The 20,732-nt window shown below is 35.5% G+C and overlaps 1 protein-coding gene across 3 annotated transcripts in view; it reads left to right on the top strand.

Moving 5' to 3' along the window:
* Positions 1–20,732, top strand: part of LOC114146972 (contactin-associated protein-like 4) — a 108,701-nt gene that overhangs the window by 41,405 nt on the left and 46,564 nt on the right. For all 3 annotated transcript variants that reach the window (XR_003595996.1, XM_028021446.1, XM_028021445.1), the window contains exons 5-8: positions 5,277–5,424; positions 8,552–8,755; positions 16,720–16,895; positions 16,963–17,094. Coding sequence is in view for 2 of the 3 variants with exons in the window: in XM_028021446.1 (XP_027877247.1) it covers positions 5,277–5,424; positions 8,552–8,755; positions 16,720–16,895; positions 16,963–17,094 (660 nt within the window). In the remaining variant the exon portion in view is untranslated. The remainder of the gene's footprint in view (positions 1–5,276; positions 5,425–8,551; positions 8,756–16,719; positions 16,896–16,962; positions 17,095–20,732) is intronic.

A 20,732-nucleotide genomic window follows, 5' to 3' on the forward strand; every position in this document is an offset into this window, starting at 1 on the left:
TCCCTTTGGCCTTTTGATTTCTTAAAAGGTCAGTCCAGTGACAGGATGCTACTGATGTACAAAAGAGCTTATTAAAGCTTTTCCAATAGCAATTCAAATTCTTTTTCTGTTCCTCAAGTTCAGGTTGTGCTCCGTACTAATCCTTACTAAGCTTAATTACATGCAAATGTTCCTATTGTTATATGGACGTGATTTGAGGACCCAAATGCAGACGCAGAGAGAAGTTCATATGCACAATAAATCAAGTGGAATGGCTCAGTGGAAACAACCCAGGCATGCATAAACAAACAGGAAACCTCATCCTCCAGGGTATTCTAACTCTTGGAGCTGTTCTTACACATCTCTACATCTTTAATTGGTATTATTCCTTAGAATAATATCAGTTATTCTAATTATTAATCGATTGACATGATAAAATATCAGTTCTGCAGATTTTTCATTTTATTGCTTAATCATTTTGTATACAGTATTAGAAATACATGAAAAGATGCAAATAAACAAGCAATTCAGTTCCCTTTTTAAATAGGAAATAAATATTTTTTTGCATAAAAAGAAACAATACCTTGCCAATGATGCATTTGCGGATAAAGAATTACTTCAACAAGATAAAAGTTCACCACTTTCTGCTTGATTTAACATTAACAGAGTGTAGAGCCGATCTGTTGATATTAGTAATTGAGTAGTAAAATGTGCTTAATATGAGATTTTCTCACAAAATCTTAACCAGTTAATGATTACTAAATTACTTCAGTAATCAATTAATCACAATTAATCTGATTAGTCGTTTCAGTGCTAATATTTGTGGATTACTAATTGGATAGCTAAAGGTGTTTAATAGAAGATTTCTTTGACAGATTTTGCACCAGGTGAAGGTAAAGTTCTTCCACTTAAGGAGTTCTGGGCAGAAAAGATTTATAAAATTTTTTATTTTAGATGTAATATATAAAAATATTTTGTACAGTTTTGGCTTAATTACTGCTCTGTGTATGTTGTTCTTCAGTAAATGGCCTTTTTTGAGTTTGTGTACTCCAGTTAACAATTAATCGATTGTTAAATCATTTGATGATCATTTAAATAACCAATTAATCCGATTAATCGTTTCCGTCCTGTCACAGACTGTGAGGTTTCTGCCTTCTTCTCGCCACATGTCTCCTTATTTGTGTTTTGTGGGTGCGTCTCTCATGCTTGTCGTGTATGTCCTCTGCTGTGGCGTTGCTGCTGTTTATCGTCCAGGAATACCAACTAGCTTTGATGTCATAGCAAAACACAGCGGTGCATCCATCAGCCCAGCGAGCCCGCCTCAGATTTGTTGAGTTCTGCGTCTAGTTTTCTGCAGAAACTCCAAATAATGCAACAAACTTACATTTTTACCCCCCCCCCCCACTCTGAGCATGAACATTAACCCAGGTTGAAGCCACATTTGTCACACTGCTGCACGGAGGAGTTTTCTGATTAGAAGCCCAGCCGAGGCAATTTCCCGTGTGGAGGGAATCCGGCTAATCTCAGCGCTGGGGATCCAGCTTTAAACATGTTGATCTGGCACTATACATAAATTCTGCAGCAGCCCAGCCGCATTTCAAAGTGTCTCTGAACTTCTGTGAAGGAGTCAGCTTAGGGAGTCTGTCAGAGGGGAAAAAATCATTTCAGAGCCGCTGGATCAAGCACAACACATTACCTACTGGGCTTCAGATCTCAGAATGGTGGGATGTGGACCAGAGGAGGCAATATGTTGTTTTCCTCTCTGTGTTAGAGGATGTCTTCCTCCCTCCTCTTCCTTCCTTGGAAGCCTGTTGGTGTTTGAAAATGCTGCAATCCATCTTTCCTTTACTTTTGCTCCTCTATCTGTTTGTTTCTTTCCTCCTGGAGGGCTCAGGAAGTGAGAGCGGAGTCCTGATTGTTTTACTTCTCCCCTCTTTCTCAAATTTCCTTCATCACTTCCTTTGAAAATTGAATTTCTCGACAGTTCATTTCCATCTATTTTCTTAACATGCGATGTTCTGTTTTAGTTTATTTTTGTGACATATTTTCAGCAATCCATTTCTGCAACCTGCTGGTTGGCTCAGGTCCAGTTACCATCTGCACTGCAAAAACACAAATATTTTTGTCCAGTTTCTAGTGCAAATATAATAGTACACTTAAAATAAGATAAAACTTACTTTTCAGCACAGTATAGAAGGTTGCTTTAAGTCAATAATTCCTTAATATTGTAGAAAAAGTCTCGTTCCATTGGCAGATTGTTTCACTTACAGCCTTTTTATCAATATTAAGGAATGATTGAGTTAAAACAAGTGCCTATACTTTGCTGATTAATTATTTGTAAGTCAGTTTTGTCTTATTTTAAGTGTATTTTACTAATACTAGATAAAAATACTTGGTAAAATTTTGTGTTTTTTCATTGTAAAAGTAACTAATCTCTGAATCAGCTCTAAATTGGGTCTCTATGGTGCTAGCTTTATGTGACATGTTTGTATAAGTTAGTTTTAGATATTTGCACTAAAAATGAGTGCAAATTAATAATTAATATTTTCAAGCAAGAAATTAATATTTTCAAGCATTAAAAAAGAAATCTGATGTTTTTCCCATATGAAAACATATGAAAGTATCAAGTATATGTTTTTATTCTTGTACATAAAATGAGTGTTTATATAATTAGCTTCAACCTCATGAAAGCTATAAAGTTTTCATTAATTTAGTCATTGATTTGCTACTGCAGGGCAAATTAGACATAATTTGTTCTTTCAATTGTTTTCTAAGAACACGTAAAGCGAATCAGGAGGATTATTTATGTGAAAGAGTGAATCAGAACAAGGAAGAACGGGAATGTTGGGTGTGAACGACATGAAGAAAAGGGTAGCAGACATTTTATTGCTTCAAACATCACTTTTAGTCTCAAGTTTAAAGTATGAAAAATTAGTTTTAAGTTTAAAAACAGATGAGAAACATAACTTTTTAAAAGAAAACTTAAATTGAGGTTTTAGTAAACATTATGTTTCACTTTCAGTCTCAAGTTTGAAATATGAAAAAAAACTTTTATGAAATATATATTTCATGTTATTACTGTTCTTGACCAGCATCTGCATATAATGTTAGCTGAAATGTATTTCATTGTTCATGTACAACATGTCAGATTCTGTTCTGATTCTATTCTGCTCTAAAAAATGATCTTTTTTTATGTAGTTTAAAGTGATCAATCAGTTTTGAAACTTTTTCTCTATTTCTTGGCGCCATTTCTTTTTGTCCCTCCTCATTTCTCTCCATAGATGCTAATAGCAATTAGCATTCATCAACGGACCATTGCTAGAAGTGAGAGCATTGTGCAACACAAATAATCATCTGACCCGAACACAGTCCGCTATATAGTAAAGCATACATTTTAACAAAGCATTGAGGCAGATGATTTGCCTTGAGGAATGTTAAATCATTCAATGAATCATTTCAGCCTGTATTTATATAATGCCAATGGACAACAAATAATGTCTCGGAGCATTTTACACTCATTTGATTTACAAAAATATGCTGAAAAATTCAATCTGATCATATTTATTCCAATTATAAATATTGGAGTTCTGTCTAAGGAAGCATATTATCCACTGAAATTTGTACGAAGTTTGTGCATCAAGGGTTCTGAATGTCCATTTATCTGGTCATATACATGTATATTGAAATAAACTGACCTACTTAATGTTGCACCAAGGTTACAGTTATGACATTGCACTCATTGATATTTTTTGTCAGTCGGTATATTGTGTAAGAGTTGATTAAACACAAGAAAGAGGAGAAATAAAACATTTCACCTTTAAAAAAATTGTGCTTCAGTCCCACTTTGCAAACTTTCTAAATCCCAGGCGGCGCAAAATGATAAATTAGTTAGATTTTTTTTGGCTCAAATTAATTTATTTGGTGATTTAAAAACCAGTCGATTGAGTCTCAAACTGATTTGAAGTAACTAAAAACTAATTTGCGATCGCGGTAAAATTCGAATCAACTCTGCTGTCATTATTATGAGGGGAATAAATGAGTTAATTATGTGTTTAGGCTTGTATTCAGCAGTGGGGAGATAGTTAACCTGCATGTCAACCTCAAGGGAGCTGAGCAATTAGGACAGATTTCCAGATGAAGGAGACTGAATGAGCTAAGAAAGAGATAGAAAGCAATCCATCAGACATTCAGCTCGTCATTTCAGAGATCAGTTTCTAACTTGTGCTCATAATTCTTTGTGTTTAGAAGCATTGTGTTAGTAGTTAAGCAATGTGAAAAGTGAAATATTATGCATCGTTGAACATGTTAGGTCTATAGGTTTTTACAAAACATGTACTGTACATTTTTTGCACAAAATCATTCTTAGATAGTGAGATTTTATGCTGGTCAGTTCTGACTATTTTGAGCTGATTTAGGGCGTCTTGTCACTTTAAATTCAAATAAGCTGCCGCTGGCCACGCCCCCACAAATCCACATTTACACTCACACATGAAAATAACTGCAAATTGAAGCACAGTTATATAGACATACAAATTTGAAAAGCAGAAGTAGAGGCTCCTGCACAACCAACAAGAATGCAGCAAGTGGTTTCTGCAACAAAACACATGAATTTTCCAGCAGCCATTATACAGCAGTAAAACCAACTGACCAAACATGTTGAAGCTCAGCTTGGGTTGCTGGGAAACGGGCAGAACTTTGCTGAGGTTGCTAGGTAACGGTGCAGTACCCTTAATTGTGACTTAACAATCAATAGGTTTTTGAAATGACTCACTTTCCAGACACTCAAAAACATGAACGTATTGCCAAAAAACAGCTTTCTTAAGCATTTGTGCTGTTTTTGGAATCTATAGAAACCTTAATGGAAGTACAAAAACATACCAAGTGTGAATTTTCACTATAGGTCTCTTTCAAAGGAAAGGTAGCCATAAAAAAACCAGAAATTAAGAACTCTAGTTTTGTTAGTTTGTTGAGTTTGAGGAAAATATGCAAACATCTTTTAAATAAATGGTGATTATTTAAGTTATATTTTGCAAAAAGACCAATTTTTTCATTTCATTTTTGTCATGTCTGCAATGTTTCTCTAACCCACCTGAATCTAACAAATGGATTCTTTCCACGCCTCTTCATCCTGATAAGGGAATTTAACCATTTGACTCAAACCTCTTACAGAAGGAATGCATCTAAAAGTGATACAGTGTTTAATATTAACAGGAGGAGTCATATTTGAAGCTTATTTAATGATGTAGTTTTTATTATAAAAATATTTAATGTGTCTGTACATGTGTGTGGGTTTCCAGTCTTTTCCAGGTAACTCTAATGCAGACAGCGTGGTTCAGTACAAGCTGCAGCAGCCTGCAGTCGCTCGCTTCCTGCGCCTCATTCCTCTGGACTGGAATTCTGCCGGGCGGATCGGACTGCGCCTGGAGGCCTACGGATGTCCTTACAGTGAGTCTCAAACCATCTCGACTTCAGCTACTACAATATTCAGCAGCTCGGTGATCAGAATTAGCATCTCTTTTTGGTCAATCTATTCCTATTGATAGCATCTTTCTGCAAAAAATTTTCACTACATGCATATGCAAATAAGTTTATTTAAAAAATGGCATATATCAAGTTTTATTGTTATTCTTATGCATGTTAAATGAGTATTTCTGAAGGTTTTACCATTTTGTACAGAATATGAGTCAAACAGGAGCAGTTTACCACCCTAAGGTTCGATTTGAACAGAAGTATGAGGTAAACCAGCTTTTATGACACTACAACCCGGCACTGAACATGAAGTTACTTCACTGAGCCTTTAATCCTGCTTTGTAGTAAAAGCCCCAGGTTTATGTCTGCTGCCAAGCACTCAACTCGAGGTGATGTTCCTCTCTGTCACCCGCTGAACGGCGGAGAGAATTGCACCTGCAGGGGGGAGAGTGAGACCTCATGCTGACACTGTAGCGCTGCTTGCTGAATTTCACTGGAAAGCTGCAGCATTTATCTGCAGATGCATGCTTTGTTTTTCCTAGAAGGTATTAAAAAGTATTACAAAGGGCTAAAAGTAACTACATTTCATGTATATAAAATTTTGGAATGTTTCTAATGTTTGCATGTAGGCAGTACAATGCTGAAGCAGTCTTTTTAATCTGTTCTCAGACCTACTACTTAAAAATTTTTGATGAATATACTCTGATAAAAATATTCAAATTGTTCACCCTCTGCGGACCAACTATAAATCAGATTTTTGCTCAGTTCATTAAAAAAAAATTTTTTTGCGTTTTTGCATAATTAAATGCCACCTCAATGAAACTTCTGTGTGAACAGTTTACAACCCCAAAGCAAAAAAATGTCTTATTACAAGTGAAATAATCAGCCAGATGAACTAATACTTTTTCATCAATATTGAGGAATTATTCACTTAATAATAAGTGAATAATAGTTATGTTGCAGTTTTGCTTGTCAGTTACTTTTCTCTTATTTCAAATGTACTAAGTTCTTTTGTACGAGAAATGACACAAAAATGTTGTGCTCTTGCAGTGTAAGTAAATAATTCCTTAAGATTAATTTAAAAAGATTTACCAGTTAACTAAGAGATTATCTCAGACCTGAGTGAAGTTGGCCCCCCCACCTTCTTCAAATTAGACAAAATTGGTGTCAATCAACTCGGCTACGTTTGTGCTGGTTTGTGCAGCAAAAATTTTCGTTTGTGCCGCTATCATTTTAAAGATATAAAGAAATGTTTTTAGAGGTCATCAAAGGTCAACCAGCCCCCCACCTTCTTCAAATCAGACGAAATGGGTGTCAATCAACTCGGCTACGTTTGTGCTGGTTTGTGCAGCAAAAATTTTCGTTTGTGCCGCTATCATTTTAAAGATATAAAGAAATGTTTTTAGAGGTCATCAAAGGTCAACCAGCCCCCCACCTTCTTCAAATCAGACGAAATGGGTGTCAATCAACTCGGCTACGTTTGTGCTGGTTTGTGCAGCAAAAATTTTCGTTTGTGCCGCTATCATTTTAAAGATATTAAGAAATGTTTTAGAGGTCATCAAAGGTCAACCAGCCCTCTTAATATCTTTAAAATGATAGCTGCACAAATGAAAATCTTTGCTGCACAATCCAGCACAAATGTAGCCGAGTTGATTGACACCCATTTCGTATGATTTGAAGAAGGTGGGGGGGCTGGTTGACCTTTTGACCTTTACCCTTTCCTTAATATCTTCAAAACCGAAGCAGCACAAACAAAAATTTTTGCTGCACAAACCAGCACAAACGTAGCCGAGTTGATTGACACCCATTTCGTCTGATTTGAAGAAGGTGGGGGGCTGGTTGACCTTTGATGACCTCTAAAAACATTTCTTTATATCTTTAAAATGATAGCGGCACAAACGAAAATTTTTGCTGCACAAACCAGCACAAACATAGCCGAGTTGATTGACACCAATTTTGTCTAATTTGAAGAAGGTGGGGGGGCCAACTTCACTCAGGTTTATCTCAGCTATTACAAGACATTTTTCCATGTGATATGTGAAATAAACTTCCAATGGAACTAGAACTGGGTTGCTAGGCAACGGGCTGGGCTTGTCTGGCGTTGCTAGGTAACGGCGCAGTGACCATTGATTGTGAAATAAGTGGAACTAGAACTTTTTCATCAATATTAAGAAATTATTGACTTTAAATAAGCTCCTGAGTTACTTGAAATTATTTGAATAAGACAGGTTTGCTTGTCTTATTCAAACGTACTGATATGTTTGTTCAAGAAACTAGATCAAAAATACTTTTTCAGATTTGGGGGTTTTGCAGTGTAGGTCAATAGTTTCTTAAGATTAATAAAAGAAAAATTACTAGTTTTATTGGCAGATTATTTCATGTATACCAATACATTTTCCCCATGTAATAAGTGAACAGGGACTTTTTCATCAATATTAATTAATTATTGACTTCAAACAAGCACCCATATTTTGCTGAAAAGTTGCTTGTAAGTTAGTTTTGTCTTATTTCAAGTGTGCTAAAAACAAGATCAAAAATACTGGGTAAGACTTTGTGTTTTTACAGTGCACAGACTGAGATTCAGCTAGAAAAAATCTGTTGTTTTGAATAATTACAGGGTTGGGCCTTACTGCAGTTGAATAAAACAAAAACCTTATCTAGGGGCTGGATGAACATGTTCGGTTGTACATAAAGGAAGCTGGAAACAGCGTTTTCAGCTCCACACAAAGGATGAGTCGGACAGTCGGAGCTGCTCTGTAATCAGCAGGAAATGCACTGTACAGTGCAATAAGCACATTACTGCAAGCTAAGTGAGGTCAAAGACTTGCCAACTTCATTAAAAAAGAGAAAGGGAAATTAGTTGTACAACTGAAGAGGAAACTGATGCTGAGCTCAGCAGCTCTTTTTAACAGCAGTCCATTCTTTCCCATCTACACCGTTCGTCTCGCCTCAGTCTAAATCCCCAGCCGGCAGAGGACACCGGCAGAGAAAGTGCTTGATAAACAGAAAACAGATTTGTAACCCAGTAACAAGCTGAACTCACTGCAAGCGTTAAGGCTGAGGATCACAGCTGAAGATGCTTCTGTCTTATTTTTATTTTCAGCCTCAGATGTGATGAGCTTCGACGGCGGCAGCAGCCTGACGTACCGACCGGGTCCGGTGCCGAGGCAGGGGTCGAAACAGGTCATCTCCCTGAAGTTCAAAACCCTGAGGAACTCCGGGACGCTGCTGCACGCCGAAGGGCGGGAAGGGTCGGGCCTCAGCCTGCAGCTGGAGAGGGGGAAGCTACAGCTGCTGCTCAGAGAAGGTAAAACACTTAATATTAGTGCTGGGAATTTAAAGTTTATTTGTTTTTGCTGCTAAATTATTGAATAAATTAACATATAAGCTTAACAGGTAAGATATTTATTGTTTTTAATCTGCTATTTAGGACAACGGTTCCCAAACTTTTCCATGCCACAAACCCGCAAACAGCATTAGCTTCTGACCGGGATCCCCCTTTACAAAAATCCAAAGATAATAAAAAAACATCAGCTTTTAGAGTGTTTTTTATACTTTTATTAAACTCTATTAAATAATTTCTACATTCTTTTAGCATAAATGCTGCCTCATACTTTCCAGTTTTAGAGTCTCGTGAATTGCTAGGTGTTTTTCGACAGAGTCCTTCTGTCTTTTTCTTCTCTGAAACGTTTTCATTTCATGCTTGCTGGCTATGCTGTCTATGCTAGCTGTACTGTCAGGTAAACAGAAAAAGGAGCCTGGCAAATAACATTTTTAAGTTACATTTCATAATAGTAATCGAAAAACAGGACGGATTTTATGAAGGAAAACAATAAAAAAATTATTTAAAGAAAGTTGTAAATATTTTTACAGTATTTTCCAGACTATGTCTATTTGGCTGGTATTACAGGTTATACATGTTTTTTCCTCTTCATAATAATTTCTTGACAAAATTCTAACAAACAACTAATTCTGGGGTGACTTAATAGTCCAGAAAATACATTACTATTTATAAAAAAATAAGCCAAAAAATGCATTCAGCCAAGTCGGAAAAGAGCATAATTTAACATTCTTGGAGGCTAATTAGCAGCCAACGCATCGACCGCTCACACAAACAGGACGCAGTGAGACGGCCAGAGCTCCTCAGGTGTTCTCCTTTGACTGACGGCTCTCTCTGGTGATTGGTCGGTTTGAAACCACGGGAATCCAATTAGCAGCCAGACCATCTGAGCAGAAAGTAATCAAGTTGTTAACACCTGAAAAGAAACCAGAGAAACAGAGAGGAAGGAATAAAGTGGTTTTCCTCCAGAGAAAGATTTCCTCTGTGTGTTGTTGGGTTCGCCCATACAGAAACAAAGACAGAATCAGCAATTTACCCTAACCCTGTCAAAGTTGGTGAGCTAAAAGGAGTACCTCAGCACTTTTTCTATCATGCCAAAATATTAGACATTTTATTACTAAGAATTAAAACATAATGGTCCATATAAAGTATTTGACCAGCCAGGACTACAGTGAGATGGGTTAGAACTATGGATGAAAACAATTAATCCACTTATGATTGTTGATTAGTAGTTTATTAGATTAAAATGAGTTCAATTTGATTAACTAGTAACATCCACTTAAGAGCTTCTTTTAATGTTGTAGATTGGCCGCCATCCAGTGGAGGGCATCACTGGTCATCCTTAAGTGGAGCCAGTTCATATAGAAATAAAGGTGGGGGGACCATACCAGAACAGGAAAGAGAAACGGTCCAAACAGATTCTGATGTGGAATGAAAAGCACACTTTAGGTGGTTCTGTTTTTTTTCCCTTAATAGCTGTATGATGGAGCAGCGTCAACTTCTCAACCAAGCATTACTGATTTTCTCTGAAAGCAAGGATGTGATGATGACAGAAAAGCAGAAAATAATGGAGCAAAAATGGAAAAAACATGCCAATAAGTAAGATTGATTTTGAGGGGTGTCGTTAGTTAAAACACTTCCTGAAGTGAAGTTTTAACATTGATTTAAGATCAACTGCAGACAGCATTTGTGTATGAATATCTCTCTGCTAATGAGAAATTAAGTATTTCACATATTTTATTCTTTTCAGTGGTAATACTACAGAATGTAATACAGCTGACACAAAATATTGTTAAAATTTAATGATTTTTCTTTCCAATTCAGGAAATTCAGAAAAATTAAGCACTTTATGTTATAGAGAGATGGCTGGTCCTCTTGAAATAAGAGAAAACTAATCTGTAAAGCTAGTGGATATGCACCCTAGAAGCCTTACAAGCCGCACTTTGCAGATTTGTTTTTGCATAGTTTTACTTACAAAATAGCATTTATGCGCTATTTTATGTTGGGCAACCAGATAAAACCCCAATATGCCACTCTAAAGTTTGAGGTTAGAGTAGCTAAGGAGGTGCTATATGTGTAATTTAGCAAGATGCTGAAAAATCTTGCTAAAGGTAAATAAATATTTACCTGATCCAGGAAGAAACTGGACTTTCAGATCCAGATTAAGACCATATCTGATGCAAATAGATTCAGGCATTTGTTATAAAAATACACAGTCTGTGTTTGTACTAGAATCAAAAATAAAACAAGCTGAAAACCTTTAAAATATTAGTCTATAACAGGAGGGAACTTCAAAAGTGAGACTGTAAAAAACAAGAAAACAGCTTTGGCTCTTTTGAATCATCAGGAAGAAACAGTTTATATATGAAAGGCAGATCTATTGTTTGATTCATCGTCACAGAGGTCCGTGAACAAAGCAGAACGAGATCCTGTGATGTACGTTTAAGTGAGAGTTACTGCCTGCCAGCTAACATGCTGGCCTCTGATTGGTTAATTCCCGGCTCTCTCTTGGTGGCTGCATCGCCGTCTCGTTTCTGCCATGATGGATGGTTCTGGTTCGTGGCACCATGTGTTACGTCTGGACTCACCAAGACTTTCTGCTCTGGTTGTTGTCTCTACAAAACCGTTTGTTTATATGAGCGGCAGACATTTTGAGTTTAAACCAGTTTCCAACTGGCATTAACATTAATTTTCATCTTCCAAGGGTTGTTTTTGCTCAGTTTCTTCCTTTTTTAAATTTTGTTTTACATTTTCAAGCGCTATGGAGCATCTAAACAGACATAAAAGTTTCTAAACAAAGGTTCTGACATTGTGGAAAGAACTAATTTATGTCACCTTGAGCGCTCTCTGTAGGACCTTTATCCACTGCATCTGTGTCACCTTTAAAAAAAATGACCCAAGTACTTTTTTGGAAAGTCTCTGTTTCTGTAACGAGTAGATCACCTTGGAAAACTGTCCAATTAGGAAGATGAACTGCATAGCCTTGGGATGAGAAATAGATTTTTCTATATCCATCTACTAGAGTTAGAAAATAATTACCAGAAAAATAAATGTTCAAGTTTTGGTCCATCCAACAAACAACAAAAAAAAACATTTTGTCTTTTGTCTTTTTGTCGGCTCTTTTTTACCTCCTCCACAAATTAGAAAACATTCAGCAGGCAGCAAAACTTTATGAGGTTAACTCTCATATTAAACATCAAACTCTGGAGTGTTTCTTCTTTTAAATGGTTTCCTGCTGTTACATTTTAGATTTATTGTTTCTTTTCACATATCTAAATATCTAACCCAGATGGTTCACGGTGGAGGAAAGTTTTTCCTCCTGTTCATTTCTAGCTGCGTTTTCTTTTACAACTTTATATCGAAAATAAACGTAATAATATATCGACTTTATTCTTGTACAGCATTGTTCTCATAATATTCTAAAATTTTTCTTGTATTATTTTATTTAGTTTCCCTTTGGGATCAATAAAATCTTTTAAAATTTGGATCGAATTTTGACTGATTTTCGTACTACTTTCTCACAATATAATGAATTTTTTCTTATAATATTATGACGTAAATCTTATAATATTTCTTCTTACTATCATGCGACTTTATTCATGTAATATTGTGACTTTATTATTACCTAATTCTCTTAAATATTTTCTCACAATTTTGACATTTTTCTTGTAATATTTCAACTTATGATAGTCCACCTTTATTCTTGTTATATTAAAATATTTTTTTATTATTTTTAAAATACTTTTTTTTTCTCATAATCATTTTTTTCTTGTAACATTTATTTTTTTAATATTTTGACTTAATTCTCGTATGATTTGCTCACAATATAGACTTTTTTTTCATAATTTTTGACTTACTATCATGCAACTGTAATATTTGACTTAATTCTTTTACAATTTTTTTCTCACAATATTATTACATTTTTCCTGTAATATTGTAACTTTAATCGAGTGACGTTATTCTCATAATATGACGTTTTTCTCGCAAAATAACGTTATTCTTGTATTATTATGACTTTTTCTTGTGTTATTACAGATTTATTCTCATATTATTTTGATTCACTATTGTACGACTTTATTCTCGTAACATTGTGACTTTATTTTCCGATGCTCTATCATAAGACTCACAGCCCATTAAACTCTTATCTTATCTTAATTTCTTGGGTTTTCTTCTTCTCTCATTGCTTCTCAGAAGCAGCTTTATGCTTTTTGTACATCTTTCAGCTCTCTGCTTCACATTACCTGCTTTATTTATCACCCGTGTTACTGTTTTGCTAATAATTCAGGTCATCTGCCGACCCTGAGTTCATGCCTGCTGTTCTCTGCAGCGCCAGCACATCCAGGCCTCTTTTCTCCTCCCACCGTTCACTTCAGATCTTGCTCCTCTCTTTATGAGGCAACACTGAGCAACAGCCCAGAAACTGCAACATGATCCTGAATAACGGCGGCACCAAGAGCTCCAATTAGAAACTTCAGAGCTGATTCATTTGGAGCAGAAGCAAATATCTTGCAGAGCCTTTCTGTCATCTGAAGTTATCTGCCTCGTAAACTCAGTTCCCACCCTGTTATTTTTGGTTCATTTGTTCGTTTTCAGCTTTAGGGCATGTATTATAATTACTATTATTCAACCTTGTCAAGCCGAATCTGATCCTTCTTTTTTAAAAAAGAAGTGAGTCCTTTCTGTCGGGGAATAAAAAGAAACGGATCCAGCTGCAAGCCTCCCGCTATGTGATCTGAATTGAATCGTTACAGGCCATCTTTGACGGAGGTTGAGCTTTACGAGAGTCAGCCGGTGAAGCGATGTAACACCAAGCGGTTTTCCCGATAAGAGCGATCAAATTTAGAGGCGTTTTAATAGGAAGGCAGAAGAAATACGATGAAGCGATTTTCCCTCGAGGTCAGGCGCAGAATGATAAAACAAACGGCATTGACTGTAACAAAGAGACAGCGCAGTCAATCCTAATGTCCTTCAGATCAGCATTCAATCTGAAAAGCACTTATACTTTCACTTAGTCCAAAATTACTTTTGAGATTCATTAAAATGGATTCAGATTTTAAAAGTAAACATTCAGTTTTCAAAGGAAGACAGGAATGATCTTGAGTCCTGCGCTTTCTGAAGGACTTTGTCAGTAAATCAGGAAGTTTCAACAAGTAGCATATCTTTATTAAAATGATTTTCATTGTTTGTTTTCATCAAAAAGCCTCAATTACATATGTTTTTGTTTATTTGTTTATTTAAGGATCCCCGTTAGTCTCTACCGTAGTAGAGTCCATACCAGACATTACTTTAAGAATCCTTTACAAACATTCCTAAAAACACACAAAATATTTTTTAAGACACAAACAAAAATAAAAATTGTCAGTTTCTGTCTGTTTATTTAGTGGAGATTTTCTTTGGTGAGTTTTTGTCGTGATACAGGTCTAATATCATTTATAATTTTCATTAAAAGTCTTAAACTTGATCTTATAAAATCTGCAGAAACCCTGGTTCTGTCGAATATGTAGACATACTCAGAACATATTAAAGTACTTCTTCAATAAATGTTAAATGTATGTTTTGTTCTTTTAATGACAATCAGTTCTTCTACAGAGTGATTGCTGAAAGTAGGGGTACACCGATTCCAATTTTTGCATTAAAAATTTATATAAATGGACTGTAAACAAATATGTGTATTTTGTATATTGTGTGATTAAAAAGTATTTATTTATATACCTTATCTTTGATGATAAACTCTAAATCCTTGTTGTCTGAACGCCTCTTTGCCATCACCCTAATTTTTAGCTTCATCCACAGATTTTGCATCCGATTAAAACAAACAAATGGACCAGACCTAAAATTACGATACGCACTGAAGAGAACATAACCTGTTTCCAGAGGCATTAAAAACAGATTTATTTCATTTGTATTCATTCTTGCATAACTCTGCCTGTAAGTGTTATAATCCTGTTTACACATGGCTCATTTGAGATTAAGATTTCGCTAAATTACATAGTTTGGTTGATTTTCTGCTTGACCAATCAGGACTTCTCAAAATGAGTTAAAACTGCTGAATTTTGACGTCTGAAAAAGGTCCCAGCATTCATATTCAGTGTTATCATGAGGGAAATTTTCTCAGTTTGAACATTTAATATGTGAGCTCAACCTCTGTCTTTCCCTTCACTTATGAAGTAATCCAATCATCCATTTGATAAAATATCCATCCAGGGAGGTCTCCCTCTTTAAAACCTGCAGCATATTAATTGTCCTATTAATCAATGCCAGAGAAGATATCTAATTTGTTTTGTCTTTCCTCTCATATTGATTGCTTTTGTCTCTTTCTGCTCATCCACACTGAAATCAAATAAATCATCACAATAGTTGCGCTGACAGTACAGCGGTTCCTCTCTATCATGAGGTGAAAATCATAACTTTCTCTGTCTGGATGAAGTTGTTTTTCTGAGGAAAATCTATGTTCTCCTGGAATGAGCTCAAATATCAAAGGTACAGTTGTCCGTCATCCTTCGAGCTGCCGGCTCGTCTCTTTCTCTCTCTTTCTTCTCCGTCTCTGACGTTGGGATTGCCTCCCCCCCAGAAGAATGCACGATGCATTTTTAATGCGCCTTCTCGCCAGTTTCTTCTCTCAGCAGAACCGCAAAGTTTTCTCTCACATCCCAAGTGGAGATCCACTTATTAGGACCGGCTGCTGCTCATTCATCATTAATGATGTCTCACCATGTTCCTTTGTATTCACATATTTAGCTTCGGCTTCCAGACAAGGGGGCTTCCAGCTTCCAGACCCTTGAGCAGATGTACTCAAGGGTTTCTAATGAGATGGCCTTGCAGTGACCCTCCCTGCTCTAATCGAAGAAAAAAATATTTTTTTTATTTATCTTAAAGGATTTTTTTGTTGCTCTGACTTCAGGTCAGATTGTCAGAGAGCAGCAGATGAACAGGTCAAATAACGAGGATGAAAACAAACATGGAGGTCAGGTAACCTCTCAGAAAACATGTTACATAAAAGGAACAGAGGATAAAAAACTACACATCCAAACAACAAACCTGGATGGAAACCTGAAAAAAAAAGTAAAGTTATAATTTTTACTTTTATGCCTAATAGGACTAAATAACACGAGAAAAAGTGGATCAAAACATAAAAATAAATCAGAATTTGAGTTTGGTTTCACACGCTCGAGTAAAAATAGTATTATTTACTATGTAACAAGACCTTTTCAGTTAAACATCTCAAGAAAATTTTCATTCAAAAGATGTTAATGCTGATATTTAAAACTTGAAAAAAAAAACCATAAAAATAAGTCATTTTTATTTTTACCAGCTAAGCTCAGCATTTACGTTAAGAGTTACAGTTAGCGGTGACGTGCTAATAGCGAAGCTAATATTTCTTTTAGCACCTTTGCTAATTCTAATGTTTAGCACACTTAGTTTCCCCAAATTTAATTTCTAAAGCATTAATTTGCTTTGCTGTTTTGTAACATGTCAATTGAATAAAGTTCGATATCTACTGTATGTTGAAGTTTTGTTTTTTGACTGTTAAGAATCCTTTTTAGTAGTTAGACATTTATATTCATGTATTTTATATATATATACCGGTATGTATTTTGAAGGGGGTAAAACTTATTAGACTGTAGCAGTTTAGAGCTTCAGCATTAGGTTCCACTAGATAGCATGTTAGCATAGCACTTTAGCTTTAGTGGAACTAATGTTATAATTAGCGCTTTAGAGTTAGCGCAACTAACTTTTTATTTACTTACAGTGAAAAGAGTGAAACTTGTTCTCCGAAGCTACAATTTGACTTTAAATTGTCAGACTGTAAAAATTTAAGTTAAATAAATATAAAGCTTCAGTTGTCAGTGATGTGGCTCATAGTTTGGTTTTCCCACATTCTCCTCACCACGTGGTTTCTATCTTCTTTTTTGGTGCTCTGTTTTTTCCAGTCACCTCTTCGTCCTCTGAGCCCCGTCGGCTGATGTCCCTCGGCAGCCTGCTGGACGACCAGCACTGGCACCTCGTCATCCTGAAACAGAGAAACTCCCAACTCAACCTCACTGTGGACAAACACACACAAACGGTCCAAACCGCTGAAGAGTTCAGCCTCTGGGACGTCAAACTGGTGCGTAGGAACCAGGAAACATCCACATGAACCTGATTTGAACTCACTAAATCCACATTATGTTCAGCTGATTGTAGGAGCGTCGCAGAATCCAGGCGCCACCAGGAAAAACTTCCAAGGCTGCCTGGAAAACCTGATGTACAACGGTGTTAACGTAACAGAACTAGCTAAAAACAACGACCAGCAGGTTAGCATGAAGGTAGGTAAAGTTTACGTTTATTTATTTTTCAAAAATAAAGAAAACAAGGCTGAAAAAAAATACAAGACGGTGCTAGTATAGAAACAGATAAACAATACTTAAATTCCTGCCAGTGACAAGAACACAAAGTGTGCACTGAAAAAAATGAAAATAGAAACAAACTTATTATTTTGGGTTTTTTTTACATAAAGCAGCAGAATCTCTGCTGTATGTTTTCTAAAACATCTCAAGGAATTCCAGCTAGATCTGCATACAACCTCCTAAAAGAAAACCAACAAACTTTATTGCATTTGTTTAGCAATTTATTTCTATAACTTTTTTAAAATAATTTTAAGAGAAATTTGTTGCTGTTTTTTTTTTTTTTTAAATAAATCCTTCTCTCCTAATTCATAGTTTGTTTAAACCACTTTTTATACACCTTGGAAGATTTTATTAAAGACTTTCTACATAGTCAGTGCTGTTCTGGGCTCTACTGCATCATAAAAGGTTGTGTCAAAATAATCATAGTTATAAGCGTAAGGTTTTGTGTTGGTTTTATAAAAGTTTCCCCAGATCTCCACACAATAACTTATGTATGAAAGTATTAAAAAGCAGTAAAATATGTGTAGTTTTTATTATTAAGTACACTTTATTTAAAAAATGTCCGATTTTATTTTTATTTTAACTCTCCACACATCAATGTTTCCATCTGACTGGCCTTCATTTAATTCTTCTAGTCACTTTTTCAGTTTTGAAGTGTTGCTGCTTGTTAAATAACTAATTTCTATATGAAACTTTTTGACTCTTAGTTTGTTTCTTCTTTTATATAAATCCATCCATCTAGTACGGAAGAGAAAGGTCATTCCCTGCTACAAATATTTTCCAGTCTTTATCTTGTGACAACAAGATACTTATCTTTTTCTTTCAGACTAAGACATTTTCTTCTGATAATCAGATCATTGACTAGGAACCTTTTTTTAATCTTATTATCTGATTACAGTTTAAATCCAGTGTTTTTTTTGTCTTCAGTGTCTCTTAATTTAGAACCAGCTAGTTTTTGTTTTTGCTCCTAGAGACATTTTTGTGCTATTTTTCTGAAACCAAAGGTTACATATTGAGTCCATTCGCTGCTGGAGAGGATCTTATTCATGTTTGTTCTGTTTTTATTTTACCTTTTTGCTTAAATTGGGAGTTTGTGATCAAAACTGAAATATACTATATACTGAAATATATATTTTGTGGTAAAAATGAAAAATTTGTTTATTCTAGTCAGTTTAGTTGGTTAATTTTTTCTCTGACAGTACTGTAGGACCACAAAAATGGATGAACCAGGCCAAAAGATGGAGAAAGTGAGGGACTAATTTAAAAAGATTTAAATTTATTAACCTATAATCAAAGCATTTCCCATCAGAAAACTATCACAACTAGATAACTTTTTTATCCAAAGAGAATTTTCCTGCCATCGGAAAATAATGCAACAACAGTGAATACAGTTATTATAAAATATCTTAAAAATTTAAAATAACTAAAAACTGGAATCTTATAGATGTTGGAGAAGATGACTTTATTTATTGATGCTGTAATTTTGTATTAGGGATTCTAGAATTGTGGAAAAGTTTGGAATATTGTCATGAAAAATCTTGAAGATTTATTAACCCTAGTGTCACAACATTAAAAAATACTCAATTACATGTAAATGAGTACTAACAAAGTTAGTCAAGTTTGCTGACATCTTCACTGCAAAAACACAAAATAATACCAAGAATTTCTGGTGAAATAATCGGCCAGTGCAGCAAGTACTTTTTTATTAATATTAAGGAAATATTGACCTAAAACAAGCTCTTATTTCTTGCAAGTATAGCTATAACGATTCCTCAAATGATTCAAGTACCTCGATTATTAAAATTCCTCAAGGAAAATTACCTGCCTTGAAGCTTCATTAAATTATGTTTTATTTTTTAGCACACCCTGTTCTGACTCGGTGATTATTTGTGTTACGCAACGCCTATGAGTTGTTGACGAAAGCTAAGTGCTACTAGCATAATGTACAATTTTTACATTCAGTCCTAAATTAATAATTTACAACAGCCCTACTTGTAAGTTAGTTTTGTCTTATTTCAAGTGCACTAAGATATTTGCACTTGAATTTATACCAAAATGACTTGATAAGATTTTGTGTTTTTGCAGTGATTAATCCAGATCTCCGTCTTTATCTCCATCTTTTAGAAGGAGATAAAGTTTTATTTCTCTGTTGTGAGGCGGACACATCACATATAAACCATCTGTAGAGGCAGCTTTGATGTTCATCTCCTCAACTCCCTGAGCGCTGAGCTTTCATAACAGACAGTGAAGGCAGAAAGAATCAATCGCAGCAACCGAACCTTCTGAAAATAAATAATACAGGCTGAAAATGACTCTTCACAGAGTCAGCACATGAAACGAGGCGCTCCTTGTTCCTTCAGTTGTTTTCAGCAAAAAACAAAAACTCGACACCAACGGATTTCCAGATATTTTCAGGAACAACTGCACTTTGTTAAACATTTGAGCTGCATCTAACTTCTGTTTAAGTTTCAGATTTTGAACTTAAATGTTTGTCTTTTCGAAAGATACACTCACAGCAGTAAGTTGTGTTAACTTTTTCAAATCTCCAAGAGTTGAACAAATGAAGGTTTTTAAGTTAGCGTTGGGATGAGGTAGTTTCTCGTCTGTAGCAAAATTAGTATATTTCGCAAAACAGCAATGGAAACACTTTCTTCAAATCATACAAGTTACATGATCAAAAACCGGTTGTTACTACTGGCCGAATAAGAAACAGGAAGTGCTAGGAGGATGATGGAACAACATACGTTTTGGTGACTTGAACAAACTTATTAACATCTAATTTCTTAATTTATGGAAACATTACAATTGCGAGATTGTGATTTTTCAACATTAGTGGAATATAGACAAAGTTTTGCACATATTTGTAAGGGAAACGCAGCTACTAGCAAGAATCATTCAAGTTTATTAGTTTAAACCCAGAAATGTACCATGTCCATTCCAGTGGACATGAGCTTCCAGAACTAAAAAACAAACAATGTTTACATGACTTGCCTTGTAGTTAAATCAAATTTATTAACTAATTTCTGAGTAAAAACCAAAATTTTCCTGTTGACTTTATTTCCAAGGCAGCGCCTTCACTTTCAAGTTAAACCACATTTCAAATGTTTTACAGTGCAGCTGTTAGCTGGTTCAAACTCTCTGTTTCTGTGTTAATGGCAGAAAAACAGGGAGCAGCAGCAGCAATAAGTGTGAGCTGCTTTTCCTTTCAAAGTGCAGAGCAGCATTATTCCTGACAGAAGCTGTTGCTCTCTCAGTGATGGCGTGTTAACTCAGTTACTGCCTAATTTAAGACACACCTCTAATGCAGAACCCTCATAGGTGCTAACATGCAGAAGTGCATGCCGTTCTGCAGGTTTAGTGAGAGGTGAGTAGCTTCGCCGGGTTTTTATGGTCCAATTTTTACTTTATATTTTGCCGTGATGATGCATTCTGCAGCACACACGTCCATATATCACTTTAACAGCTCTACAAAGGGCTTTTAGATGTCATCTCTGTTTCCAGAGCATTATAAAGATAGCCGGGTGATATTCCCAGCAGAGAGCCGGCGCAGTAATATA

The sequence above is a fragment of the Xiphophorus couchianus genome, chromosome 6 (genome assembly GCF_001444195.1).
Source record: "Xiphophorus couchianus chromosome 6, X_couchianus-1.0, whole genome shotgun sequence".
Classification (NCBI taxonomy): Eukaryota; Metazoa; Chordata; class Actinopteri; order Cyprinodontiformes; family Poeciliidae; genus Xiphophorus; species Xiphophorus couchianus.